This window comes from Conger conger, chromosome 6 (genome assembly GCF_963514075.1).
Source record: "Conger conger chromosome 6, fConCon1.1, whole genome shotgun sequence".
Taxonomy (NCBI): domain Eukaryota; kingdom Metazoa; phylum Chordata; class Actinopteri; order Anguilliformes; family Congridae; genus Conger; species Conger conger.
The window spans coordinates 10,375,643-10,398,683 of record NC_083765.1 but is presented as its reverse complement, the minus strand read 5'-3'; the positions used below and the strand labels follow the sequence as shown (position 1 = coordinate 10,398,683).

At 44.9% G+C, this 23,041-nt stretch overlaps 2 protein-coding genes across 5 annotated transcripts in view; one reads left to right on the top strand and one right to left on the bottom strand.

Annotated features, from left to right (window-relative positions):
• The window catches only part of itfg1 (integrin alpha FG-GAP repeat containing 1), a 132,803-nt gene extending 130,876 nt beyond the window's left edge, over positions 1-1,927 (bottom strand). The window contains exons 1-4 of the mRNA XM_061245001.1: positions 1,708-1,927; positions 906-990; positions 686-825; positions 363-420 (exon numbers count right to left, since the gene is read on the bottom strand). Of these exons, the coding sequence (XP_061100985.1) occupies positions 363-420; positions 686-825; positions 906-990; positions 1,708-1,915 (491 nt within the window). The 5' untranslated portion in view covers positions 1,916-1,927. The remainder of the gene's footprint in view (positions 1-362; positions 421-685; positions 826-905; positions 991-1,707) is intronic.
• Positions 1,928-2,102: 175 nt separating this feature from the next.
• The window catches only part of phkb (phosphorylase kinase, beta), a 69,607-nt gene continuing 48,668 nt past the window's right edge, over positions 2,103-23,041 (top strand). The window contains exons 1-8 of one of the 4 annotated variants that reach the window (XM_061245167.1): positions 2,103-2,240; positions 3,139-3,241; positions 4,840-4,926; positions 9,653-9,791; positions 12,265-12,364; positions 17,553-17,660; positions 18,106-18,186; positions 21,151-21,266. In XM_061245167.1, the coding sequence (XP_061101151.1) occupies positions 3,187-3,241; positions 4,840-4,926; positions 9,653-9,791; positions 12,265-12,364; positions 17,553-17,660; positions 18,106-18,186; positions 21,151-21,266 (686 nt within the window). In that variant the 5' untranslated portion in view covers positions 2,103-2,240; positions 3,139-3,186. Of the gene's footprint in view, positions 2,241-2,287; positions 2,411-3,138; positions 3,242-4,839; positions 4,927-9,652; positions 9,792-12,264; positions 12,365-13,594; positions 13,623-17,552; positions 17,661-18,105; positions 18,187-21,150; positions 21,267-23,041 lie in introns of those variants that run through there. The other 3 variants (XM_061245168.1, XM_061245166.1, XM_061245169.1) reach the window with 3 other exon arrangements.

The window sequence follows — 23,041 nt, the reverse complement described above, 5'->3', positions numbered from 1 at the left end:
TCACAGAGCAATGCAAGTACAATAACATATATTTAAAGTCAGATATACAATCCGTATTGAACATCAGGTCAGGTGCCGCTTCATGCCATAAATGATCTGGTAATAAATTGAACTCCATCCATAGTCCTCACATAGGGATAGATTGACAAGTTTAGACTGATACCAGTCAATATTACAATGCATCGGATTTCTCTACTTTTGCTGATGCTTATACATATAATAATAACCCCATACAATGTTGTCTGAATCCAATGACAGTCACTTTAAATAAACATGTGATGCAGGTAGCGTGTTCCTGTAGCATGAAAGGGAAATCACTCAGCAGTACTCTTCACTGTCTTAGTGCTCAAGGCTGTACTCACTCCATAACCAGTGGCTCATCAGTAAATGTCCTATTCAGCTCAATTCTTTCTCCAGCATCTGTCAATGTAATAAAATACAATATACTTTAAAATGCATTTTCCGCCTGTAACAGTGTCATCAAGGATGCACACAGTAAAGAAAACTGTTATTCTACACAGACACGCATCAAACAATTTTAGCACTATGTTGCTGTTCCTGTAGATTGGGACACAGGTTTGTTTAAAAGGCTACTTTGGCCCAAGGCTGAGTGTTAGGGCTAGGGTTACTGTATGTGTACGGATGGGATAATAGCATAACATGTACACATAACCAAGAATTATACCTAGAGTTTGATTATTTCCCCAGAAAACGATGACTGAGGTCTCCGAGATACCCTTGTCGTTTGGATGTGCAGTGATAAGGACGTCCATTTTGGAATCTCCATCATAGTCTCCTGGAACCACGCTGCTAATGGTGAAGTCCCTAAGAAAACAGCTTTGTGAGTCAAGGCATTTCTGGGTCAGTCTGTACTTAGTATATTGAGAATCAACTGATTCACTTACCTTGGGAACTGTTCTTTCGGTATGTGTACTTTTGGTTTAAAGTAGGGTGCTTTCAGATCGGCCAGGAAAATGACAAGCTCAGACTCTGAAAGGTAAAGGTGGGAAACAATAAAAGACAGTCATGTATTTAACTAACAAGCTACAGGTACTCATTAGCTAACAATTCATTCATTAATTCATTCAAACATTCGGACATTCTGTTTGTTTATATACAGTATGTAGCTTTACACAGTATGGCCTGAATCCACGTGTATTCTTAACATTGATACAGGTTCCTAATCCTTAACCAAAACAGTTCGGCGAGCTGAGCGTACTGTTTGTCAACCCAAACGGTGACCTATGGGAACTGCGGACGTTTTATAACTGTTGATGTAGCTAGTTAGCTAACGTAAATATGACATTGGTGGGTCAGATAGCCCGCAATTTAGCTGACCAATCCAGGTTAGCTAGGTGACAAGCCAGGGAACTTCTTCGCTATGGCAATACATCTGGCTATATAATAGCCATCTGCACATGGATTGCATTACAATGTGCATGGCCAGCTAACGTTAGCTAACCGACTAACGTCATAGTAGCTAAATTACAGCACAGTGAGTGAGCATAAGCAACCACACCTCTTCGGTTCTGTGATGACAACTAGCTAGCTACCATTAAGCTAAAGCGTACTGAAAACCTCAACATACATTCCGTAATGAAACCAAACAGAAAATCCAGAATAAGTAGCATTTAGATAGTGACATTTATGTGGCACATTAACAACATCTCGTATCTCGCTGGCAAGTGATGACACAGAAATACTGACGTTTTCTGATGATGAAAATATCAGTCTGTTTGTCAGAGTTAAAATCCCCAAATGCAGCGACAGTTCCATAAGATTCAGACCCAAATAAATCGACCGTTACATCCTGAAGGGCGAGAACAGAATTTCCTCCAACAGATAGTATTAAAAACGTATAAAAGAGAGCACTTTCTTTACACATCCTCATTTTTGGACCATTCTGTTCAAACATCACGAACTGAAATACCACAGTCCAGAACGATTTACGGCATCGAGTATCGATGTTAATGCTTGTTTAAAATGTCCTTTTCAGGAATAATATTATAAGATTGCAAATAGGTTTGGGCAAATATGGGAGCTTGAAATGCACCTTTAGTTTTTAGTTCAGAAAGTGGGTACAACAAAAAAGACTAGCTAATATTACATGTGACATCATCACCGCGTCCTGGCTTTACGACAGCGTCGCAGTTTGTTGTCCCTTTTTTCACTAAACATGGCTAGCTTGGCGGATGTCAGCTGGAAGTTGCTGGAGTGTAAAGCCAGATCAAAACGTTCAGGTTTGCACCAATATACTGTCGCATAGCTTATCACATTTGTATACACGTGTAGGGTCATGTTCGGAGTGCATGTTTCACAAATTTATCAGAATCCATATGAAGCCGAAGTCATTAGCAAACCTCGCGTGTCTGTTCTTGCTAGCTTGCACACTGGTATGTAGGATTGAAAGGTCAGTGTGAACTGTACTACGCTCCTGTCATATCGGGATAGACTAAGGATAGTCGGCATAGTTAGTATGGCACCCCCAGGAAAGATGGTGAAATACTGTACCATAATGTTTGGCTGCCGAATTGCAACGTTAGATCAAGCGAATCACGCGAAATAGTTATAAACAAGCCAGCAATATCATTCAATACCCCCAGGGCTGACAAATATCTTAAGTCAAATGACGAGGGCGTTTTAAAATGATTAATTAGCCGGCCCGGCATGTAAGTGTTGAGTTTCCTGTTACTTCTTGGGTGATGGGACGGGCGTAATATGACATGTGGTTGCTATGATGGCACGCTCGCAGCGAGATATTTGTAATTCCGGCCAGTGTGACTGATCTGATCGAGATGGAATGCATCATAACTTTACTTCAGTGTTTAAAAATCAGCGGATTTGCACTGTGGCTGCTGAAAAAGAAATAGTAAATTACCCCGCGAACCGACAATATAAGCATCTCCATTGCCAGCCAGTGCTGCAGATTCCATTTAGTTTCCATCTGTCAGTTCATCATGTCCGCAGTAACTAGCTAATCCAGCTCCTTATCAACACACTTCCATCTCTTTCACTGTACTGTCGTGTACTGTAATTAAAAGTCTGTGTCTGAAATAACCACTCAAAATGAGCTTTCTTTGTAATTCCATGATGATTGTTTAGCTGAATTCCTACTAACCATTTTGTGAATTGCTGTAGATTTGTAAATTATCTGAAAGACGGTGACCTAACCCAGATCTATTGAAAATGGCCAGCCCAGCATATGACATTTCAGCCTGCCACCCCAAACTTCGCGGACATGGTAAGTCCATGGGTTAATACCTGTGTGTAGCAGTGAGAATCCAACACCATATTTCAGCTGTTAATGGATTACTTTTAGTGAAACTCAAATTACACGGACACGAGCCAATATGTAACCATTAGCCTATTTTTGCGATTTGTTTTTAGGTATACACATATCTCCTGTATGTTGAACAAAATTTCTTCATTATTTAATCTTTTGAATAAAGTTAAATGGTCTCAACCAGCTTTAATGCAGCCAGCTACCCTTCTTTTGAGAATCTGTATCACTGTATGCATCAACTACAATATTATCACAAGGTTTCTGCAGAATTGTGCAACTTTCCTTTCACCAAAGTTGATGTAGCAGGTCAGATTCTTGCACCTTTCCTTCGAGTGTAGTTTTCTAATGAAAGGAGTACTGGCACATCAAAGCTGACTCAATGTTGGCTTTGAGCTAAACAACTGTGACCTGGAGAGTGTCTCTTGAGGACCCAAATTAACACCCCTTTCAGGTGAAAGGGAAGAGCCCTTGCCTTAAAGAAGGCTCCATGGGAAAAGCTCACTCAAGCAATCGAGCAGTAATACAATGCTGCACATTGGGGGGAAAAAATGGAGCAACACTTTACAAATACATTTTACCATTTAAAAATATAACGTTGTTTCATCATATGAGATGCTGTATTTAGCTGAATAATGGGACTGCAGCTTAAAGTGAATTACAGAACTGAAGTTCCATTTTCTTTTAGGAATTGCCCATGAAGAAAAAGTGTTCGGTGTCAATGTAAACAGTCATACAATTTTAATACACATTAAAAACATATCACTGAACAAACAAAAGCTCAAATTTGCTGTCAAATCAGTTGAAAAAATTGATTATGACATGATAATTTTACATTTTGAATGTTTTTCCTAACATATATTCTTGAATGCATACTCTGCTGGCTGCCTTTACTCGTTGTCCAACGTGATGTCCTGTGTTTTTAAATGAATGTTTCCATGGGATTGATGTTTGGTTTGCTCTGGGTATGTGCATGGGTGCCTTTGATTAACTTGATCTGGAATGCATCTTCACATGCTGCTGTAGTGGCAGCTGTAATACCCACAATTCCCCGGTCCACATCAGGATTGCCAAATGACAATGATTATGACGCATTAGAATAATTCTGCCTTACAGTCATAACTTCATGGGTTACTGATCTATCAGTGTCTATAACATGTGAAACATTCTCTCATCCTGCAAAGCGTCTTCAGTCTAATTATGTGAGTTATTTCTCTAAGATTCACTTGAATGTCAGCCGGAAATGCTTAAGGATCCATAGGAGGAGTAAAAAAAAATGGGTCAATTTGTCAGTTTGTTTCACAGCCGTAACCGACGTTCAGCGCAATACTGTTAGTTGCAGTTTAAGTTAAACATGCACAATCGCTCCATCAGATGAAGTGCCACAGATTTCTAGCCAATCCCCATGACACACGGTTACTGAGAGCTGTAGTCAAGAGAACCCATGCCCAGCAATGGACAGACTGAAGCCAGAACCACAAAACCACAGAACCTGAATTACAGAAGATCCCTAGTCACTGCTTAGGGAGACTGACGTTTTCATTCCTTCTTGTTTGCAGGCTCCATCTATGAACCACTCAAGCTGTCTGTGCTTCACCTGGAGGGCGTGCCCTTGTGGGATAAACTGGACCGATACTACAGCTCCGGTGAGAAGCCCACTCGCATGAGTCCTGTTGAATCCTCCCATGTGCGTGAAGGTGTACCCTCAGGCAAAAGAGCCTGGTTATTCATCTGAATATATCGTAACTACTCACTACTAGTAGCTAATATTTCTTGTAACACCAGAAAAGTTTTCTCAGAATAACCATACAAGCAAAACCACAGTGTAAAGTGGGTCTTAATGATATATCAAAAGCAAAATGACATTAGAAAATATAGAAATTATATTTTAACTGATGATAAAATATGGAATACAAGAAATGACAAGATCTCATATCCATAAGTGAAGAAAGGAATTGTACCTGGCATGATATTCATGTGTGTGATGGTGATTGGGTGAGAAGGGGACTGGAATAATGGCCTGTTATTGTGTGCTGCCTTCCATACTCAGTCTGAATAGTTTAGCGTTTTGCTCAACACTCACAGTTTCAGAACCATGTTGTCATGTTGGAAGAGCACTCTCTCTGAATGAAGCATTTGCAGAATGTGTTGCTCACACTACACAAGTTCTGCCAAGTCCTTCACAGGAACAGACTTTGCAATGCTTTAAAAAAAGACTCTTACTGCTATTCCTGGGTTTCTGTTAACACTTCTGAAAAAAAGAAAATGTTATGCAAAAAAGCTGTTTAAGTGAATTTGGTTTGTCATTTATCAGGTAAAAAAAAAGTTTGCAGGTGTAGAGGTGATTCTCAGTAGGTGCCATGGAAACTTTCAGCTTGCATTCAGTGTAATTTGCGCAAAGAATGTTAGCCTTTTTTTCCCTCAAGGATTACTCCGACCCGTCAGTCGTTCAAAGCGGCAGCAGCTTCGGAGTGGTAGAACTCATTTCAAAGCCCGTTGTCTGCTTTGCGGTGGGTGCATTAATGTGCCTCTGAGATTACGAGTTCATTCCGGAAAGTCATTTGAGACCTGCTTAGTCTCCATGCCTCAGCATCTGCCTGTTTGGCAGCACTAATCAATGCCAATCTGTTCTGTTTCACTGAGCACACTGGAGAAGCCTGTCTCTGTAGTCTTTACCTCTCAGGTCTGTTTGTCTCCGGGAGTGGCCTCTGTCAGTAAGGGCAGCCATTTGGAGGCTCTCAGGAAACAGCTGTACGCTGTTAAATGCTACATGTGCAATATCGGGAGAGATAAAATGGAGCCATCTTATCTTAGGGACCAGTTTTTTTGGTGTTGTTGCCATAGAAGCAAGCACATTCAAAATGTGTTTTGCATGGCAGCATTTGCCCGTTTAAAAAAAAAAAAAGAGTAAATGTTTCTGCAGTTTACAAGAGAAAATGAAATACTTTGACAGTTTTCTAAGCACAAATACACACACACACACACACACACACACACACAAAACAAATTGTGTCTGGGCACTTTCTGGACACTTTGTGTTCAACCTCAATCAATTTCTCTACCACATCGTTCCAGAGTTTGTTCAGTGAATTTTCAAAGGTTTAGCTACTTTTGATGCCTCTTGAACATTCAATGATGTACTGTGGAAAGTATAGTATTTTTTCTGAAAGGAACTGAAATTGTATATGCATGAGGCCCTCTTTCATTTCCTGTGTTTTCAGTATTCTTTGCTGTATTACTTCAAATGTTTGGCAAAAGTGCAAGTACTTTTTGATGTTCACTATGCATGGACTCCATGTGAAAGATGACAGTAAAAAAGCCAGGCGTACGGGAAGCATTTAGCACTTTTACAATGCCACAATAAGCAGACCTGCCTCCATATCAGGATGAATTTACCTTTTTTTCATAATGTAGAGGGAACTGGACGTGCGGTTCCAAGGACATTGCTATTGTACCCTGAAGCAGGGTCCATACCGCAACCTGTGCTGGGCACAGGCACACACACACACACACACACACACACACACACACACACACACACTCACATAGACAGACAGACAGACATACATCCACACACATACGTGTGCACATGCACACACACTCACACACACACACACACACACACACACACACAGACACAGACACAAGCACGCACACACATACACATAAACATACACACACACACTCACATAGACAGACAGACAGACAGACATACATCCACACACATACCTGTGCACATGCACACACAGACACAAAGCACGTGCACACATACACACGCAGACAGACACATGGGCACACATACGCGTGCACACGCACACACAGACACACACAAACACATTATTTAGTTTTTATTTTTATATATAGTTTCATGTTCCTTTACAGCAATATACTGAATTCCACTATGGGGTGTTTTATTCCTGCTTTTAACAGACAAATACATGGCAAATGGTGCCGGTCCCCTTGCTGCAGTTGATGTTTCAAGAGAAGGACACCTTAGGCTGAGGAGAGAGAACAGAGAGGCATTGCAAACCTATCGTACAGTGCGTGGAGTTTAATATCTAAAAAACTATTTGCGACACCAGGGAGACTCTGCAGGTTACTGGGTGAAATGAAATCGAAAATGCACTGAAGCAGAAGTCACCAGAGGAGGTGGTGGCAAGAAAGCTACATGATACATGATGGCCTGGCTATGAAGAAAATATCTCAGCTGAATTCATTCCTCACCTGTAAGCCCCCAAACACTTTATTTTGTCATTCCCAATATATCATCGCTTTATGTAATTTGAGAATGTGCCACTATCGTTAATATAGAAAAGAATGTAGAACCCGATGCAGTTAAATGGGACTACAAAACTTCTGTAAGTTAGCTTCAACAGGGCCACTCGCCAACTGGGAAATGTGCTGGAAACATAAAAGGGGCACAAACACAAAAACGTGAGACATCGGGATGATATCGCACAGTTAATTTGACAGAATCTGTATGTGAAGACGTTCCGTAAAGGGCATTTAATGCTGCTGAAATCCAGGCCTAGCTGGCCTTTTCGCAGTGCTTGTACTTCTGCCCATGGCCCTCAGGTGTTCAGTGAGGGTGACATCATTAAAATGGAGTTTACTTGTGAAACGGCATTCTCCCTAATGGTGATTTATCAGGAGTCAAGGTGAGAAAAGTGCTCCTCCAGAGATTAAAAGAGTAGTTATTGAATAGCAGCAAGCTCTTCAAAGTCTAATGTGCTTCTTTTGGATTAGCTATTATCACACGGTAAATCAGGTAATTTAATGATTAGCTATAAAACGTGTTGATGTAGATCTATAAAGTGTGTTTTTCATTACCTAGACAGAACATGGTGGAGGTAACAAAATTACTTGTTCCCAGTAAGCTGCTGAAATGGTTATTATTTTCATAGAGATTGAATTCGGAGATTATCCTGAGGGAAAAACATTGCCCTTTAATGGGTAGAGTCACAGGGATTTTTCTTTTTAATCGTTTTCCTATGCAATAAAAATATCTTTGCAATAAGTCGCTGATTTGGAATATGGAAATGGTGGTGTGATTCAGGCCAAACATCTCTGATGAAGCCAACTAGTATGGTTATTTGCATATTATATTTCAACATGGGTATTTGTAGTCTGTACTTTGAGCATACTTTTTGCCCATTTGGTGTATAATCTTTGTTCGGACGTGTTGCATTTTGAGCTCTGATCTTATAAAAAAAATAATAAAAAGCCTGCTGTCATTATAAATGGTAAATGGCAGGCATTCATATAGCGCCTTTATCCAAAGCGCTGTACAATTGATGCTTCTCCATTCACCCATTCATACATACACTCACACACCGACGGCAATTGGCTGCCATGCAAGGCCCCGACCAGCTCGTCAGGAGAATTTGGGGGTTCGGTGTCTTCCTCAGGGACACTTCGACACAGCCCGGGCGGGGGATCGAACCGGCAACCCTCCGACTGCCAGACGACTGCTCTTATTGCCTGAGCCATGTTGTCTTACTGTACCAATCAGATGATTTCAGGTTGCACATTTGGGAGGTTCCGGTGTTTCCTCTGAGAGCAGCTGAAGTCCATTTTCCTCTGCCTGTTAACTGTAGCTGCTGGGGCTGAAATAACATGAAGTGACAGGGTTATGGAGTGGTTTATTAATATTCAGTTTAATCTGCTCCTGATTTTGTCTCTTTACGTTGATCCAGGCTTCCTCTAACATGATTACGCAGTATGAATGTTCCTTCTATGAGAGGGAGAGGGAATGAGCGATCTCTTCAAGTTAAAGAGAACAACATCCATTTCTGCATTTATTTTAAAGAACACTGAAAGCCACTCACAACTGTGACCCTTCTTACGGCTCTCTTAGCCACGTTACGACAAGCGACAAGTTCATCGACCGACAAGGACCTTTTTACGGTAGCAGAGGGTAATCTTGGAGGCCTTTAGGGATTGCTTTGAGTTTCCAGGAGATTTCCAGGAGAAAGAAAGAGAGGGAGAGAGATGGGCATGTGTCGTTTTGTTTTCCCAACTTGTAGCTTTGCACACATTTCTTTGCAAGGAGTCTCGTCCTTTAGACTCATCATGCAGACAGCAAATAGATGCTGTTAACTCCCCATCGCCTCAGCCTATTTGATTTGATTGATGAGTTTATTTAACCATTTTTGTAATCATCTATTTTCATCACAATGTTTCTTATGCAGTGTGGTTTTCTGTTCTTTTAAGGGGCGATTTTAGACACAACATAATTGTCCCTTGCCAGATCTGTAACTGAGCTGCGTATATTGGCACTTGGCCATTGGAAACAGGACAGCAGCCTCTTGCTAATTCTCTCTCTCCCTCTCCTTCCCCCTCTCACTCCGTCCCTCCCTCCCTCCGGTCCAGTGAAGTCCACCATCCTGAACTTCCAGAGCCCCACCACTGGGCTGTTCCCTGTGAAGACCTGCTCTGACTGCAATGAGGCTAAAGTCCGGGACTCTCTGTACTGTGCAGCCAGCGCATGGGCCCTGGCCTTGGCTTACAGGTCAGTTACTGCTGAGCGCAGTGTGTTTCCACTGGCTCACAGGTCAGTTAATGCTGAGCGCAGTGTGTATTCACAGGCTTACAGGTCAGTTAATGCTGAGCACAGTGTGTCTTCAAAGGCTTACAGGTCAGTTAATGCCGAGTGCAGTGTGTATTCAAAGGCTTACAGGTCAGTTAATGCTGAGTGCAGTGTGTCTTCACTGGCTTACATGTCAGTTAATGCTGAGCGCAGGGTGTCTTCACTGGCTTACAGGTCAGTTAATGCTGAGTGCAGTGTGTCTTCACTGGCTTACAGGTCAGTTACTGCTGAGCGCAGTGTGTCTTCACTGGCTTACATGTCAGTTAATGCTGAGTGCAGTGTGTATTCACAGGCTTACAGCTGACTTCAGTACACTCTCTGTCTTCACTCGTTCACAGGAGATTTAAATTAACTCTGTCTTCACTGGCTTACTGAGGATTTAAACTCTCTTAAACAGAGGTGCATACATGCTTACGGGTGATTTAAATGCACTCTCTGTCTTTACTGGCTTAAATGTGAGTTCACACTGACATTAAACACACCCATCTTTTCCCTGGCTTACAAGCAAGGACTGAATTACGTTAAATCCACGCTGTGTCTCTATAGGCTACAGGTGAGGAGGAATGAACAGTAAATGCATTGCCACTCTGTCTCATTAATGTCCCATACACACATTCTGTTTCCCTGGTTTCTAGGGCTGCCATTCTTATGTAAATGTAAATGTGATTAAACTTGCAGTTTCCCTATCTAACAGAGAACCTGACCTTCAGATTAATTACACATGCGCTTGTTCTTATTTAAAGATGAACTTTCACTTGCTGTATTGTAAATATGCTCGCAGACTTTAGTGGCGTTTTGATGCTGAAGATGTCATGCAGACAGCTGTAAGTCTTATAGCTTCATGTTTACCAAGCAAACTTTGGGGGCTTCATGAATGTAGTTTCTGAATTTTTCTGATGTATAAATCTCTGCTTTTGATTTAATTGAGTTCACAGTGATGTCGAGGTAATATGATAATTGTGTTCCACTCTGCCTTTAAATCACTTCATCTCACTACGCATTGATTTTGTGTCCACCCCCTGTATTTCTGCCATTTGAGATCTTTACTGAGGACCTGGGCTACCGAGACCGGTTTCCATGTCCTTGCCTTCTGAACAGGTCACTCGTATCACACGGTAAACCTGTCATTCGTGAAATATAGCAGCTGAGGTGCTAATTTGATCTGAAAGGCTCAAATAACCAAGCCAAGCTTTAACTGGCCCTCCTCCTGACCCTGAGGTCCACTATGGCCGGGGAAAAAAACAGTCAGACCTCATCCCTGGTGATTTTCACATTATATGCTTCCTTATCACATATACTACCCTAATTACCGGCACGATTCACGCTCTTGGCTCAAGGGTGCGGTCGCCTGCCTGTCTGAGGTATGACCCCACAGCCTTCTGGTTGCCGTTCCCGCCTCTAACCGCTATGCCACGCAATGGTTGGGAGGAAGAGTGAAACACGGTCTGGTGGAGTAGACTATTTTTATCTGGGGAGAGGGGTAGATTACCACGTAGGACCCTGTCATCAGTCACGGTTTGTTCCCGTTTGCGTTGTCAGTGGGATTTAATTAGGATGATTCCGATCTGACAGTTTGGATGAAAGCCCATTACTTGGTGTCCATGCGGTTTCGTAAAGGAGTCTGGTGGTGTGGGATCACGCTGTCTCATCCCGTGGTTGGCTGTGCGGATATGCAGTGCTTCTGAAGCAGTTTGCGTATTTTCAAAATATTAACTAACGGTAGAATTGTATGACTTGTATGTGTCAGATTTATGAGGAAGTGGGGTTTTTATGTTTGTTATATTTTGTTTATTTCAACATTTCCGTTCCGATGTCTCTGTATTCGCTGCTTCACAGTGCCGATGATCATTATTTTTCAGGCATTTTGAGTCATTCATCCGGCAATGAATCTTTTCTTCCCCGGTTCTTTCTCATTTCTCAGTGATGGGTTTACCTGGGGGTGGGCTTGGGGGCTTCTGGGGGTTTCATTCTGATAGATGTGTGCTGTAATTACAGGTGCGTGATACATAACATATTCATTCAGAGTGCTTCAGAAAAAGCTAATTATGTATTTTTAATAGCTGCATGCAGACAGAATATCAAATTGCATCGCACGTTTTAATATTCATAGACCAGGTTTATCTGTGCATTCTTTAAAAAGCCTGTCTGCATTCTTTTTTTGTCCACCCTCATTTTAGTTTGGGACCACATTCCTGGCTTTAATGATCGATGTCATCAGCTGTATGTGGTGCTTCCAAACGTTTCTTGAACATACTGTTTGGGGAATTCCATTAGCTACTGAAATGTTAAGGTTTTCTCCCAGTGATGGAAAAAGTCTTGCTTAAGCTCTTGATGTGAAATGAAGCTGAGAATACGGTGTTGTTTATGTCGCTGTGCTGTGTTGTCTGGCACACAGACGCATCGATGATGACATGGGACGCACCCACGAGCTGGAGCACTCGGCCATCAAGTGCATGCGGGGCATCCTGTACTGCTACATGAGGCAGTCTCACAAGGTGAGAGCCCCGCGCTGCCCCGCCCTGCCCCGCCCCGCCCTCAGGCCCTGAACTGCATGCGGGGCATCCTGTACTGCTACATGAGGCAGTCTCACAAGGTGAGAGCCCTGTGCTGCCCCGCCCCGCCCGCCCCGCCCCGCCCCGCCCCGCGCTGCCCCGCCCTCAGGCCCTGAACTGCATGCGGGGCATCCTGTACTGCTACATGAGGCAGTCCCACAAGGTGAGAGCCCCGCCCCGCCCTGCCCTGCCCCGCCCCGCCCTCAGGCCCTGAACTGCATGCGGGGCATCCTGTACTGCTACATGAGGCAGTCCCACAAGGTGAGAGCCCCGCCCCGCCCTGCCCTGCCCCGCCCTCAGGCCCTGAGCTGCATGCGGGGCATCCTGTACTGCTTCATGAGGCAGTCTCACAAGGTGAGAGCCCCGCACTGCCCCGCCCCGCCCTGCCCCGCCCTCAGGCCCTGAGCTGCATGCGGGGCATCCTGTACTGCTACATGAGGCAGTCCCACAAGGTGAGCGCCCCGCCCCGCCCCGCCCCGCCCCGCCCTCAGGCCCTGAGCTGCATGCGGGGCATCCTGTACTGCTACATGAGGCAGTCTCACAAGGTGAGAGCCCCGCGCTGCCCCGCCCTGCCCCGCCCTCAGGCCCTGAGCTCCATGCGGGGCATCCTGTACTGCTACATGAGGCAGTCTCACAAGGTGAGAGCCCTGTGCTGCCCCGCCCCGCCCCGCCCCGCCCTCAGGCCCTGAGCTGCATGCGGGGCATCCTGTACTGCTACATGAGGCAGTCTCACAAGGTGAGAGCCCCGCGCTGCCCCGCCCTGCCCCGCCCTCAGGCCCTGAGCTCCATGCGGGGCATCCTGTACTGCTACATGAGGCAGTCCCACAAGGTGAGCGCCCCGCCCCGCCCCGCCCCGCCCCGCCCTCAGGCCCTGAGCTGCATGCGGGGCATCCTGTACTGCTACATGAGGCAGTCCCACAAGGTGAGAGCCCCGCGCTGCCCCGCCCCGCCCCGCCCTCAGGCCCTGAGCTGCATGCGGGGCATCCTGTACTGCTACATGAGGCAGTCCCACAAGGTGAGCGCCCCGCGCTGCCCCGCCCTGCCCCGCCCTCAGGCCCTGAGCTGCATGCGGGGCATCCTGTACTGCTACATGAGGCAGTCTCACAAGGTGAGAGCCCCGCGCTGCCCCGCCCCGCCCCGCCCTCAGGCCCTGAGCTGCATGCGGGGCATCCTGTACTGCTACATGAGGCAGTCTCACAAGGTGAGAGCCCTGTGCTGCCCCGCCCCGCCCGCCCCGCCCCGCCCCACCCCGCCCCGCCTTCAGGCCCTGAGCTGCATGCGGGGCATCCTGTACTGCTACATGAGGCAGTCCCACAAGGTGAGAGCCCCAGCCTGCCCAGCTGGCATAACCTGGCCAATCAGCTCATCTGTTTGTGAGTGTGTATGTGCAAAGACACAAATGCACAAACACACGTACAAATACACGCGCGCACACACTCACATACAAACACACACACGCGTGCACACACACATAGACACACACACGCACACCCTCAAACACACTGAATACCCAGCCGTTTCTTCTAACACTACAGCTTTTCAAAGTGGTTTGCTTTAGAAATTCAAGAGGGAAAATGCTTGTTTTTATCAGTGTGGAGTGTACCTTTAATCTCTGCGTACCTTCTCTTTCTGCTGACAGAACTCAATCTGTATTAGCTTCTTCACTTTATTAATCCCTTCATAAATACATGGAAAAAAACCCAATCAAATCAGAGAGAGAAGGGATCTGCCCGTAGTGTTTTTCTTCATAACTGTGATGCTCTTCCCCCTGCCTCTCTTAGCATTTTGATGTCCTTCCTGTAGGAGTGTAATAAACATGGACAGACAGTACAGTACAGACAGACAGACAGACACTAGTCACAGCTTTCTCAGGAGCCCTGTGCTCCAGTGCCCATGCCACTGTACCATTCAAATGGCATCAGGAAGAAGACTTTAGAAGTGATCAAAGGAATGGGAACTCTTTCTGGAGATAATAACTGTAATCAACCCAAACACAATTTGACTAGCAGAATAGAGTTTGGAGGCTGGTTGGGTCGCATTGGCTCTCCCTTAAAGGTTTTAATGAGGCTTCTGGACGTCTCTGTTATTGTAAGACAAGCCAATTTCAGCCATGTGACGGCATTCTCTTGTCTGTGACGAGACCCGTCTCGTTTGAAACCGGTTATCAAAGGGGTAATTTAAAATGGGAACAGAACACATTAGCAAATGTCTGAAAAGAGCAGATGAGCAGGCTTCTATATTATCATGCAGTGCCTACACTGATAGAGTGTAGCGCTTGTTGAGTTTCATATTTCTTTTTACTTAAAAAAAAAAAACAGAGATCGGGGTTTGTTCTCAGCATGAATTCTAACTTGGCTTAGTTTTTTTTTTGTTTTTTTTTCTCTCCTTCCAAATGTTCCACAGAAAGGACCTTGGTAACTTTGTTCCTGCTCTCTTTAGGAATGTTTTTGATAGTGCAGGAACAGGGCATTATTAATGTGTTTTTGTTTGGGATGGCCCAATAGAAGGCAAGGTGGTATTTGATCTATGAAAAAGGCACAGATCAATCACATGGATTTTACTTCCTTTTTAGCATTTTCTCAAGATGTACAAAAGGTGCCGTGAAAAGGCTGTCTTTTGGCATTAAAATGTCCTTAACGTTTTCCCTGAATCAGTTCTCAGTCATACATTTTTGATTTATACTAGTGCTTGCGTAGGTTTTTTTTTCCTTCTTTTTTTCTGGAATCATGAGTCTCATTTTTTACCTGAAAATATTGTAAGGATGGTATCACAGACTTGAGTCTATAGTATGCAGTTATTCTGGGCGTTGACCTTCAGCCGATGCTGGATAGAGTCCCTGAATCTGGGCGCTGTGTGCTGAAGGAGATAACAGCATGGAGGGGTGAGTGATTTCTTCATCGCTGAAAAACCTGACACATATGCTCGCCATCTCACGCCGCAGTGGATAAATATAGATCCAGTCGCATTTGCACTGCCTCTGTCCTAACACAATCTGTTGCTAGTGAGAAAGTTGAAAGGCCAACCCTCTCCCTGTACTGAAGTCTTGTGTTTTTTACATTCATTTTAATATACTTCTCTTTTTAATTAAGCGTGCCGTTGAAATCGCGTGCCTTTGGAATCCCGCGCCTTTGAAATTATTTGGTTTCATTTAGTCCTGACCTCTCTGACTGAATTCAACGAAAGCTTTTCTGTGTCTTAATTATAATGCACCATTTATGCTGTTAATGACTTCGGCATCGGCCATTAGCAGCTGTCTCCCACGCTCGGAGAGAAGGGGCCATTAGCGCGGTGCGGCGGGTGTGTGGCGCGCGGAGCTGACTGACGCGGGCGGGGCGCGGGCTGAGGAACAGCCAGACCGCCGTAATCGCCGCCACGCCCTCCCGCTGCGAGGAGGGCCATCAGCTCAACCGCCCGCCAGAGAAACACGCCGCTCTGCTCTTACCCAGGGCCTGGCCCTCGCATTCAGCGCGCGTCACACCCACAGTTCCTGTTGCTTTCTCTCGCTTCCAATCTCCCCCCCTCCTTCTCTGTCTCACTTCCAATCTCTCTCTCTCCCTCCCTCCCCCCTCTCTCTCTCCCTCTCTCTCTCTCCCGCCCTCTCTCTTTTGGCTTTCTCACAACGCGCTCTGTACTTCATCAAGAGCTTTAGGTCCATATCGTGGCATCCTATGCTGTGAAAGCTACTGTACGTTATACGTATATATGTGACTGTGTGGACCATCTGTGCACCTCCTGTTCTCTCAGCCAATTTCAAATTGCTGCAAATTTCAGCCGCTGATGTTTCCCCAGAGATATTGACTTTAAAGAGGAGTGCAAAGAAAGCAATGATTCAATGTCCCTCACTCACTCACTCTTTCTCTGTCTCCACATTCTTCCCTCTGTCTCCCGCTCACTCTCCTTCCTTCCCTCTCTCCCTCTGTCATTCTCCCTCCCTTCCTCTCTCACTCGCCCTCACTGGTGCTCACTCGGTCATTCTCCAGCCGTACCGAGTGTGTGAATGAGTTGAGTGAATGATGGAGAGTCTGTCCACACCTGGCTGCACATCTTCCTCCGTGCTTCAGCAGTGAGGGTGCCCAGCATCCTTAAACAGCCCTGTGCAGCACAGTGCTCTGTGCAACTCTCATGTCCCTTAGGCCGGGCGCCTCTTAGCTCTGCTCCCCTCCCTGGCCTCCGGTTCTGCCTTTACCGGGCCGACGGAGGGTGCAATGGCTTTTTAAACATTCACACTGTATGACACAGTCTGGAGTTTTAAACATTCACACTGTATGACACAGTCTGGAGTTTTAAACATTCACACTGTATGACACAGTCTGGAGTTTTAAACATTCACACTGTATGACACAGTCTGGAGTTTTAAACATTCACACTGTATGACACAGTCTGGAGTTTTAAACATTCACACTGTATGACACAGTCTGGAGTTTTAAACATTCACACTGTATGACACAGTCTGGCGTTTTAAACATTCACACTGTATGACACAGTCTGGAGTTTTAAACATTCACACTGTTTGAAACAGTCTGGCTTTTTAACATTCACACTATGAAATAGTCTGGCTTTTTAACATTCACACGTGTGCTTGTAGTTTATCCTGGTTGTAAACAGTATGGCAGTATGGGTAGGGAGTTTGACTTGTTAGCAGAGTGCAGATTCTGATCTATACAGCACTGCTGCTGTATCCCTGAGCCGGGGCCTTTATTTCAAACATTATGTCATATAAATGAGAAAATGTTATGCGCTTTACAGAGGAACAGTGTCTTCCAGCAAGTGTTAGCGTGGTCTAAGGGAATATATAGTCACAGGTGTTATATATAAAGTGTGTTTATATCCTGCCACTGTGTATTTCAACGGCACCGCTGATGTATCGCTGAGCAGAGCACTTTATTTCACACACCTGTATTAAGATATAACATTTACTCGTTTATATAACAAGTTGTACTGGGGAACAGTGTCTTCACAGAAAGTAACAGTGTGGTCTAAGGGGATATTTATTTGCGAGTGTTTACATCCCTGCCCGGGCCTTTTCCTCGGTGGACTGGATTGATGACACAAAGTTGGCCGGTAACAGCCGCTGTGTGTCTCACGGCTCCGCTCGGCCACCTGGCCTGTGTTGTGTTGTGTTGTGTATCAGGTGGAGCTGTTCAAGCAGGACCCCAGCCCGTACAAATGCCTCCATTCCGTATTCAACGTGCACACCGGGGACGAGGTCGTGTCATACGACGACTACTGTCACCTGCAGGTACGTCATCCGGCTGCCAACTGCTGTCGGCCTCATCCAACTGTGAAGCACCGACTTACACTGCTGAAATGAACTCGCACCAAGAAACACACTTTCTTTTGACGAAATTGAATATCTATTGTACTGTACAATTGCTTTATCTTGAGTACAGTAGATTAATTAATACTGAGAACTCAGCCTTTTTTTGTTGGTAAAATGAAATGTCTATTGTACTCGGTTATATTGAGCAGTACAGTGAAGATGGATGCAAACAGAGAGTGTGCCAATATTGTGCTGTTTAATTAGGCTTACTGGGGTGGCAGGAATCCAATGCCCATGATTGGATGAGACGTTGTGTCTTTGAAGAACTTGCTGATGCATCCAATCAGACGCATTGTTCCTGGCCAGTTCCCAGAGTGGGATTTGGTTGGGGACTGACACGGTTTCCTGCCCTCCCCTGGTGCAGATCGATGCCGTCTCCCTCTTCCTGCTCTACCTGGTGGAGATGATCTGCTCGGGGCTCCAGATCATCTACAACACAGACGAGGTATTGTGGGAGGTCACATGACTGCAATGAACCGCCACCAATACGATCTTCCCAGTCATTTGCTCCAGATGTGGATGGCTTTCCTGTTAATGGCTTTCCCCACTGTGTAGCATTTTTTGGCCAGCGGTCCTGCTCTGTACACTAGCCCAGTGCAGGTTTACTCTCCTCTGTCTCCATTTAGGTAAGAGCAGGTAAGTCTCAGGTGGGTGCACTTTGAGAGGGCTATTTCCATCCCTGGTTGTTTTCTCATTACCGATTCCATAATGTCTTTAACTGAGTAGGGTGATGGGCTTACATCAATATTAATATTAATCATTAATATTGGTAAAAGCCGTGGGTACCTACAGGGACTGTGCCTTTTGATTTCCCACACGGAAAGTGAGCTGCTGAACCATCACTGCACGGCATGTCATTTTATCGCCTGTAATCCCACGGGGTAAAACGGTTGGACATAATTAATGCTATCTTTTATTCCGGTAATCTGTTCTCTAGGAGATTGCATCTCTCTCTACAATGGTGTGAAATAATGGCCTGTGAAATAATAGCCACTTTATTTGCTGCAAGTTTTTCAGCTTATCTCTTTTTGGGGGAAAAAGGCAGTAATAGAATAGTGTTTTCCACTGAGGGTCCAGAGGAAGATATTTTCTCTGTTTTGCTGAAAGTACTCTCTCTCAGTGATTGCTGAAGTGCTCCCGTTTTACCCACTATATTTTTTGAAAAGCAACATTTTGCCTGCGTAACTTGACAGAGCTGGCAATTTGCAGAGCAGATCTCATTTACATTTTTAAAGCGGCACTTGTCAGGGCACATAACACAATTAAAAAGCATAAAAGTGTAATCGGCAGCCATTTTATCCCTTTTTATTAATGTCATGTGGAACAGACGAGTGTGAAGCGGGAGGCATTTTGTGTTGTGTGCGGTCCCTGTGTTTGGTTGTGTGCGGTCCCTGTGTTTGGTTGTGTTTGGTTGTGTGCGTTCCCTGTGTTTGGTTGTGTTTGGTTGTGCGCGGTCCCTGTGTTTGGTTGTGCGCGGTCCCTGTGTTTGGTTGTGTTTGGTTGTCTGTGCGTTCCAGCTCTCAGCCCAAAAGAGTTCATTGTGCTTTCACATAGAGGCTGAAGATGCACGTTCGCTGAGAGAACCTGGTATAGGCACATTTCCTAATGTATCTGTCCATTAAAACGGATTGATCACACCCCCTGCGGCTCTTGGAAAATCTCAACTTTTCAGAAAATCTGAGGTTTTATGTCTTAATTTTTTTTTTTGTTTTTTTTTTTCCTGCACACTGTGGGCCTGTACATAAAAACCCAATCAGAGGCTGCAGATGAGACTGAGGAAGAGGCACCTCAGGCCATTAACGGTCATTAAGATGCCATAAAGCTCCTAACATTCATCATTTTCACGCTGGTGGAACCAGAAGAAGAGGGAAATCAGCCCCGGTTCTGGAGCTTGGCTCCCCTTCTCTCTCTCTCTCTCTCTCTCTCCCCCTCGCTCTCTCTCCCTCTCTCCTCATTTTAGCACGCTCTCCTTCCTGCTCTCTTCATGTTAAATTAAAACCGCTGACAGTTGCATCTGCCGCGATGTGTTAAGATTTTCCCTTTTAAAGAGTCATCACTCTTTCATTCCCCCATAATGCCCTGCATCTAGTCAGAGTGGGACATACATAGTTCAGCCGGTCTGATGTAGGGGGGGATACTGCTATCATGCCCTGGAAAGTGAACTCCTGCATTCTTTGAGGTTGCCAGAGGGACGGAGTGGACTTCTGTGGGCTGATATGCAGATTGTGCTGTCTAAAGGCTTTTGAGATGAACGCTCCGGTGCTTTTGCGTGTGCGTGTGTGTGTGGGTGTTCGGCAGTGGAGGCCCACTTCAGACCCTTGGCCAGGGTAAGGGGCAAACCACTCCTGGCTGCTTTATGTAACTGTTACTCTTACAAGAGGACTTCCCGCTGTTGAAACGGAGGTGGATACTGCGAAAGTTATTTGGTCCTAGCCATTCTAAACACAAGTATAATATACTTAATTTGATACCTATACCTTTTAAAAGTATACGTGATTTTTTAAATTCAAAGTAAAAATGAAGAGACTTTTATTTTATTGGAAATAGGCTACTATAAAGAGAACCTGTCTGTCTTTCAGTGGTATGGTAATTTTTAATAATGATTCCTTTTTGTGCTTGGATGAAAATGTGGATTAACTGTGCCCTTTTGCACTTTTATGCTTAGATTTAAAAAAGTACAACCATGCGTGGGGATACATGTCCTGTAAAGGGAAGAGATGGGTTGTTACAGATTAAACTGTAAAGTCTGACATCCTGAAAAGGAGGTGCCTATTCACATTTCCCAATTCTTAAAGGTCAGCACATTAATCTAGCTGTGTTTTTTTTTAACGCACCTTCAATCAATGACAGACAATGCGTTTTCAAAAAGCTGATAAGGGGATGAAAGAGTTTATCCTTAATAAGAAATTGGAGATTGGGGCGGGCTGTGGGGCTAAACATCACTTAAAGGTTGCCTGGGGGTTCAGAAGCTGCCATTAGATAACTATTATAATTCATATGTATCTAATTACAGCTCAAAATGAAATGAAACTCACTGGGGTGGGGGGGTCCATAGGTAATCAGATGTGAACCCCATGGTATCACTGGCACTTCACAGTGATGGCTCGTCAGTGTGTGGCTTGTCCAACCAGATATTTTGTTTCTGGAGGGATGATTTTAGCGATGTGTTTGAACACCTGTTATCAGCTTCTCGAGAGGGCCCCAGTGGAAACCTGCGAGCCGCATGTGCATATAAATGTCTTATTTGTTTATCTTGTTTAATCTCCGTCTAAAACGTACAATTGTGCACAGACAGAACTGAAGCTGAGCTAAATGTATGCAGTGTACGTCAGATGGAGAAGCTACGTGCACGTTTTAGTTTCAATATAAATCTGAATGTGGTTTCTCTCCATCTTTCTTTTCCCTGAAGGTGTCTTTCATCCAGAACCTGGTCTTCTGCGTGGAGCGGGCCTACAGGGTGCCTGATTTTGGGATGTGGGAAAGAGGAAGCAAGTACAACAACGGCTGCACCGAGCTGCACTCAAGGTGCTGCTTCACAGCAACTCTTTCACTGCAGGCCCTGTGCCTCCCTTCTCTGTTCATTTTCATTCACTTTCAGTGCTTTGTTCACATGGATTATTAAACAGTATGTGTTTCTTTCACAGTTAAAATAACAGGAATAACAACAATGATATAAGAAACTGGCAATCTCTCCCTCTCTCTCATACACACACACACACACACACACACACACACACACACATTTGTGTGTTAGCGTAGGGCTTAATGCATTGTCTTTGACATTTTTGATAACGGCTTTCATAATTCTAAACCTTGGCATTCTGAGCTACAGTAAACAAATTAAGGAATGCGATATAATGATCTCATATGTCCCCCTGAAATATAATTTCAAAGTCAAATTAAAGCTTTTAAAGAACACTGTTGTAGTTAATATAATGTGAAATGAATGTTGAGTTTGTATTGAATTGTAGGTTCTGTTCAATACATTTATGACCATGTTAGTTATTGCTCATCAATATAGATACTAGTAGCTCAAATCAGTTGTAAGGCTTTATAAATTAATTAAGCATTTCAAATGACAAATGACTGTTCTGGAAACACCGGACCAGAGGATAGCCCAGGATAGACATGCCTGAGTAGACACTGTTTCTGGGATAGACCAGGATAAACCTGCCAGATTGGGCACTGTTTCTGGGATAGACCAGGATGAACCTGCCAGATTGGGCACTGTTTCTGGGATAGACCAGGATGAACCTGCCAGATTGGGCACTGTTTCTGGGATAGACCAGGATGAACCTGCCAGATTGGGCACTGTTTCTGGGATAGACCAGGATGAACCTGCCAGAGTGGGCACTGTTTCTGGGATAGACCAGGATAAACCTGCCAGAGTGGGCACTGTTTCTGGGATAGACCAGGATGAACCTGCCAGATTGGGCACTGTTTCTGGGATAGACCAGGATGAACCTGCCAGAGTGGGCACTGTTTCTGGGATAGACCAGGATAAACCTGCCAGAGTGGGCACTGTTTCTGGGATAGACCAGGATAAACCTGCCAGAGTGGGCACTGTTTCTGGGATAGACCAGGATAAACCTGCCAGAGTGGGCACTGTTTCTGGGATAGACCAGGATAAACCTGCCAGATTTGGCACTGTTTCTGGGATAGACCAGGATGAACCTGCCAGAGTGGGCACTGTTTCTGGGATAGACCAGGATAAACCTGCCAGAGTGGGCACTGTTTCTGGGATAGACCAGGATAAACCTGTCAGAGTGGGCACTGTTTCTGGGATAGACCAGGATAAACCTGCCAGAGTGGGCACTGTTTCTGGGATAGACCAGGATAAACCTGCCAGAGTGGGCACTGTTTCTGGGATAGACCAGGATAAACCTGCCAGAGTGGGCACTGTTTCTGGGATAGACCAGGATAAACCTGCCAGAGTGGGCACTGTTTCTGGGGTGAAGAGCGAGTTTAGGATAATGATACCATCAGACAGCAAAGTCAGTCAAAGTATGCTGGAGGGAGCAAACTGACAGCAGGATTTATGGACGCATTACAGGAGCTATCTTTTTAAACAACACGGTGATAGCCGGTCGTTTCAGCAGTTAGATCCCTGTTATCAGTCACACAAGAGACTGTTAATGACTTTCCATCATGGCGCGCGCTGGTCTCCCTGAGGGTATGGCGTTTCTAAACACTGCACGTCTCAGGGAAGACTGACAGCATCTGGGTATGGCTGGCGATGGGGAACAGAGAGATGCCGCCTCGGCAGGGAGGGACCGAGCTCTGATACGCACTCATCCAAT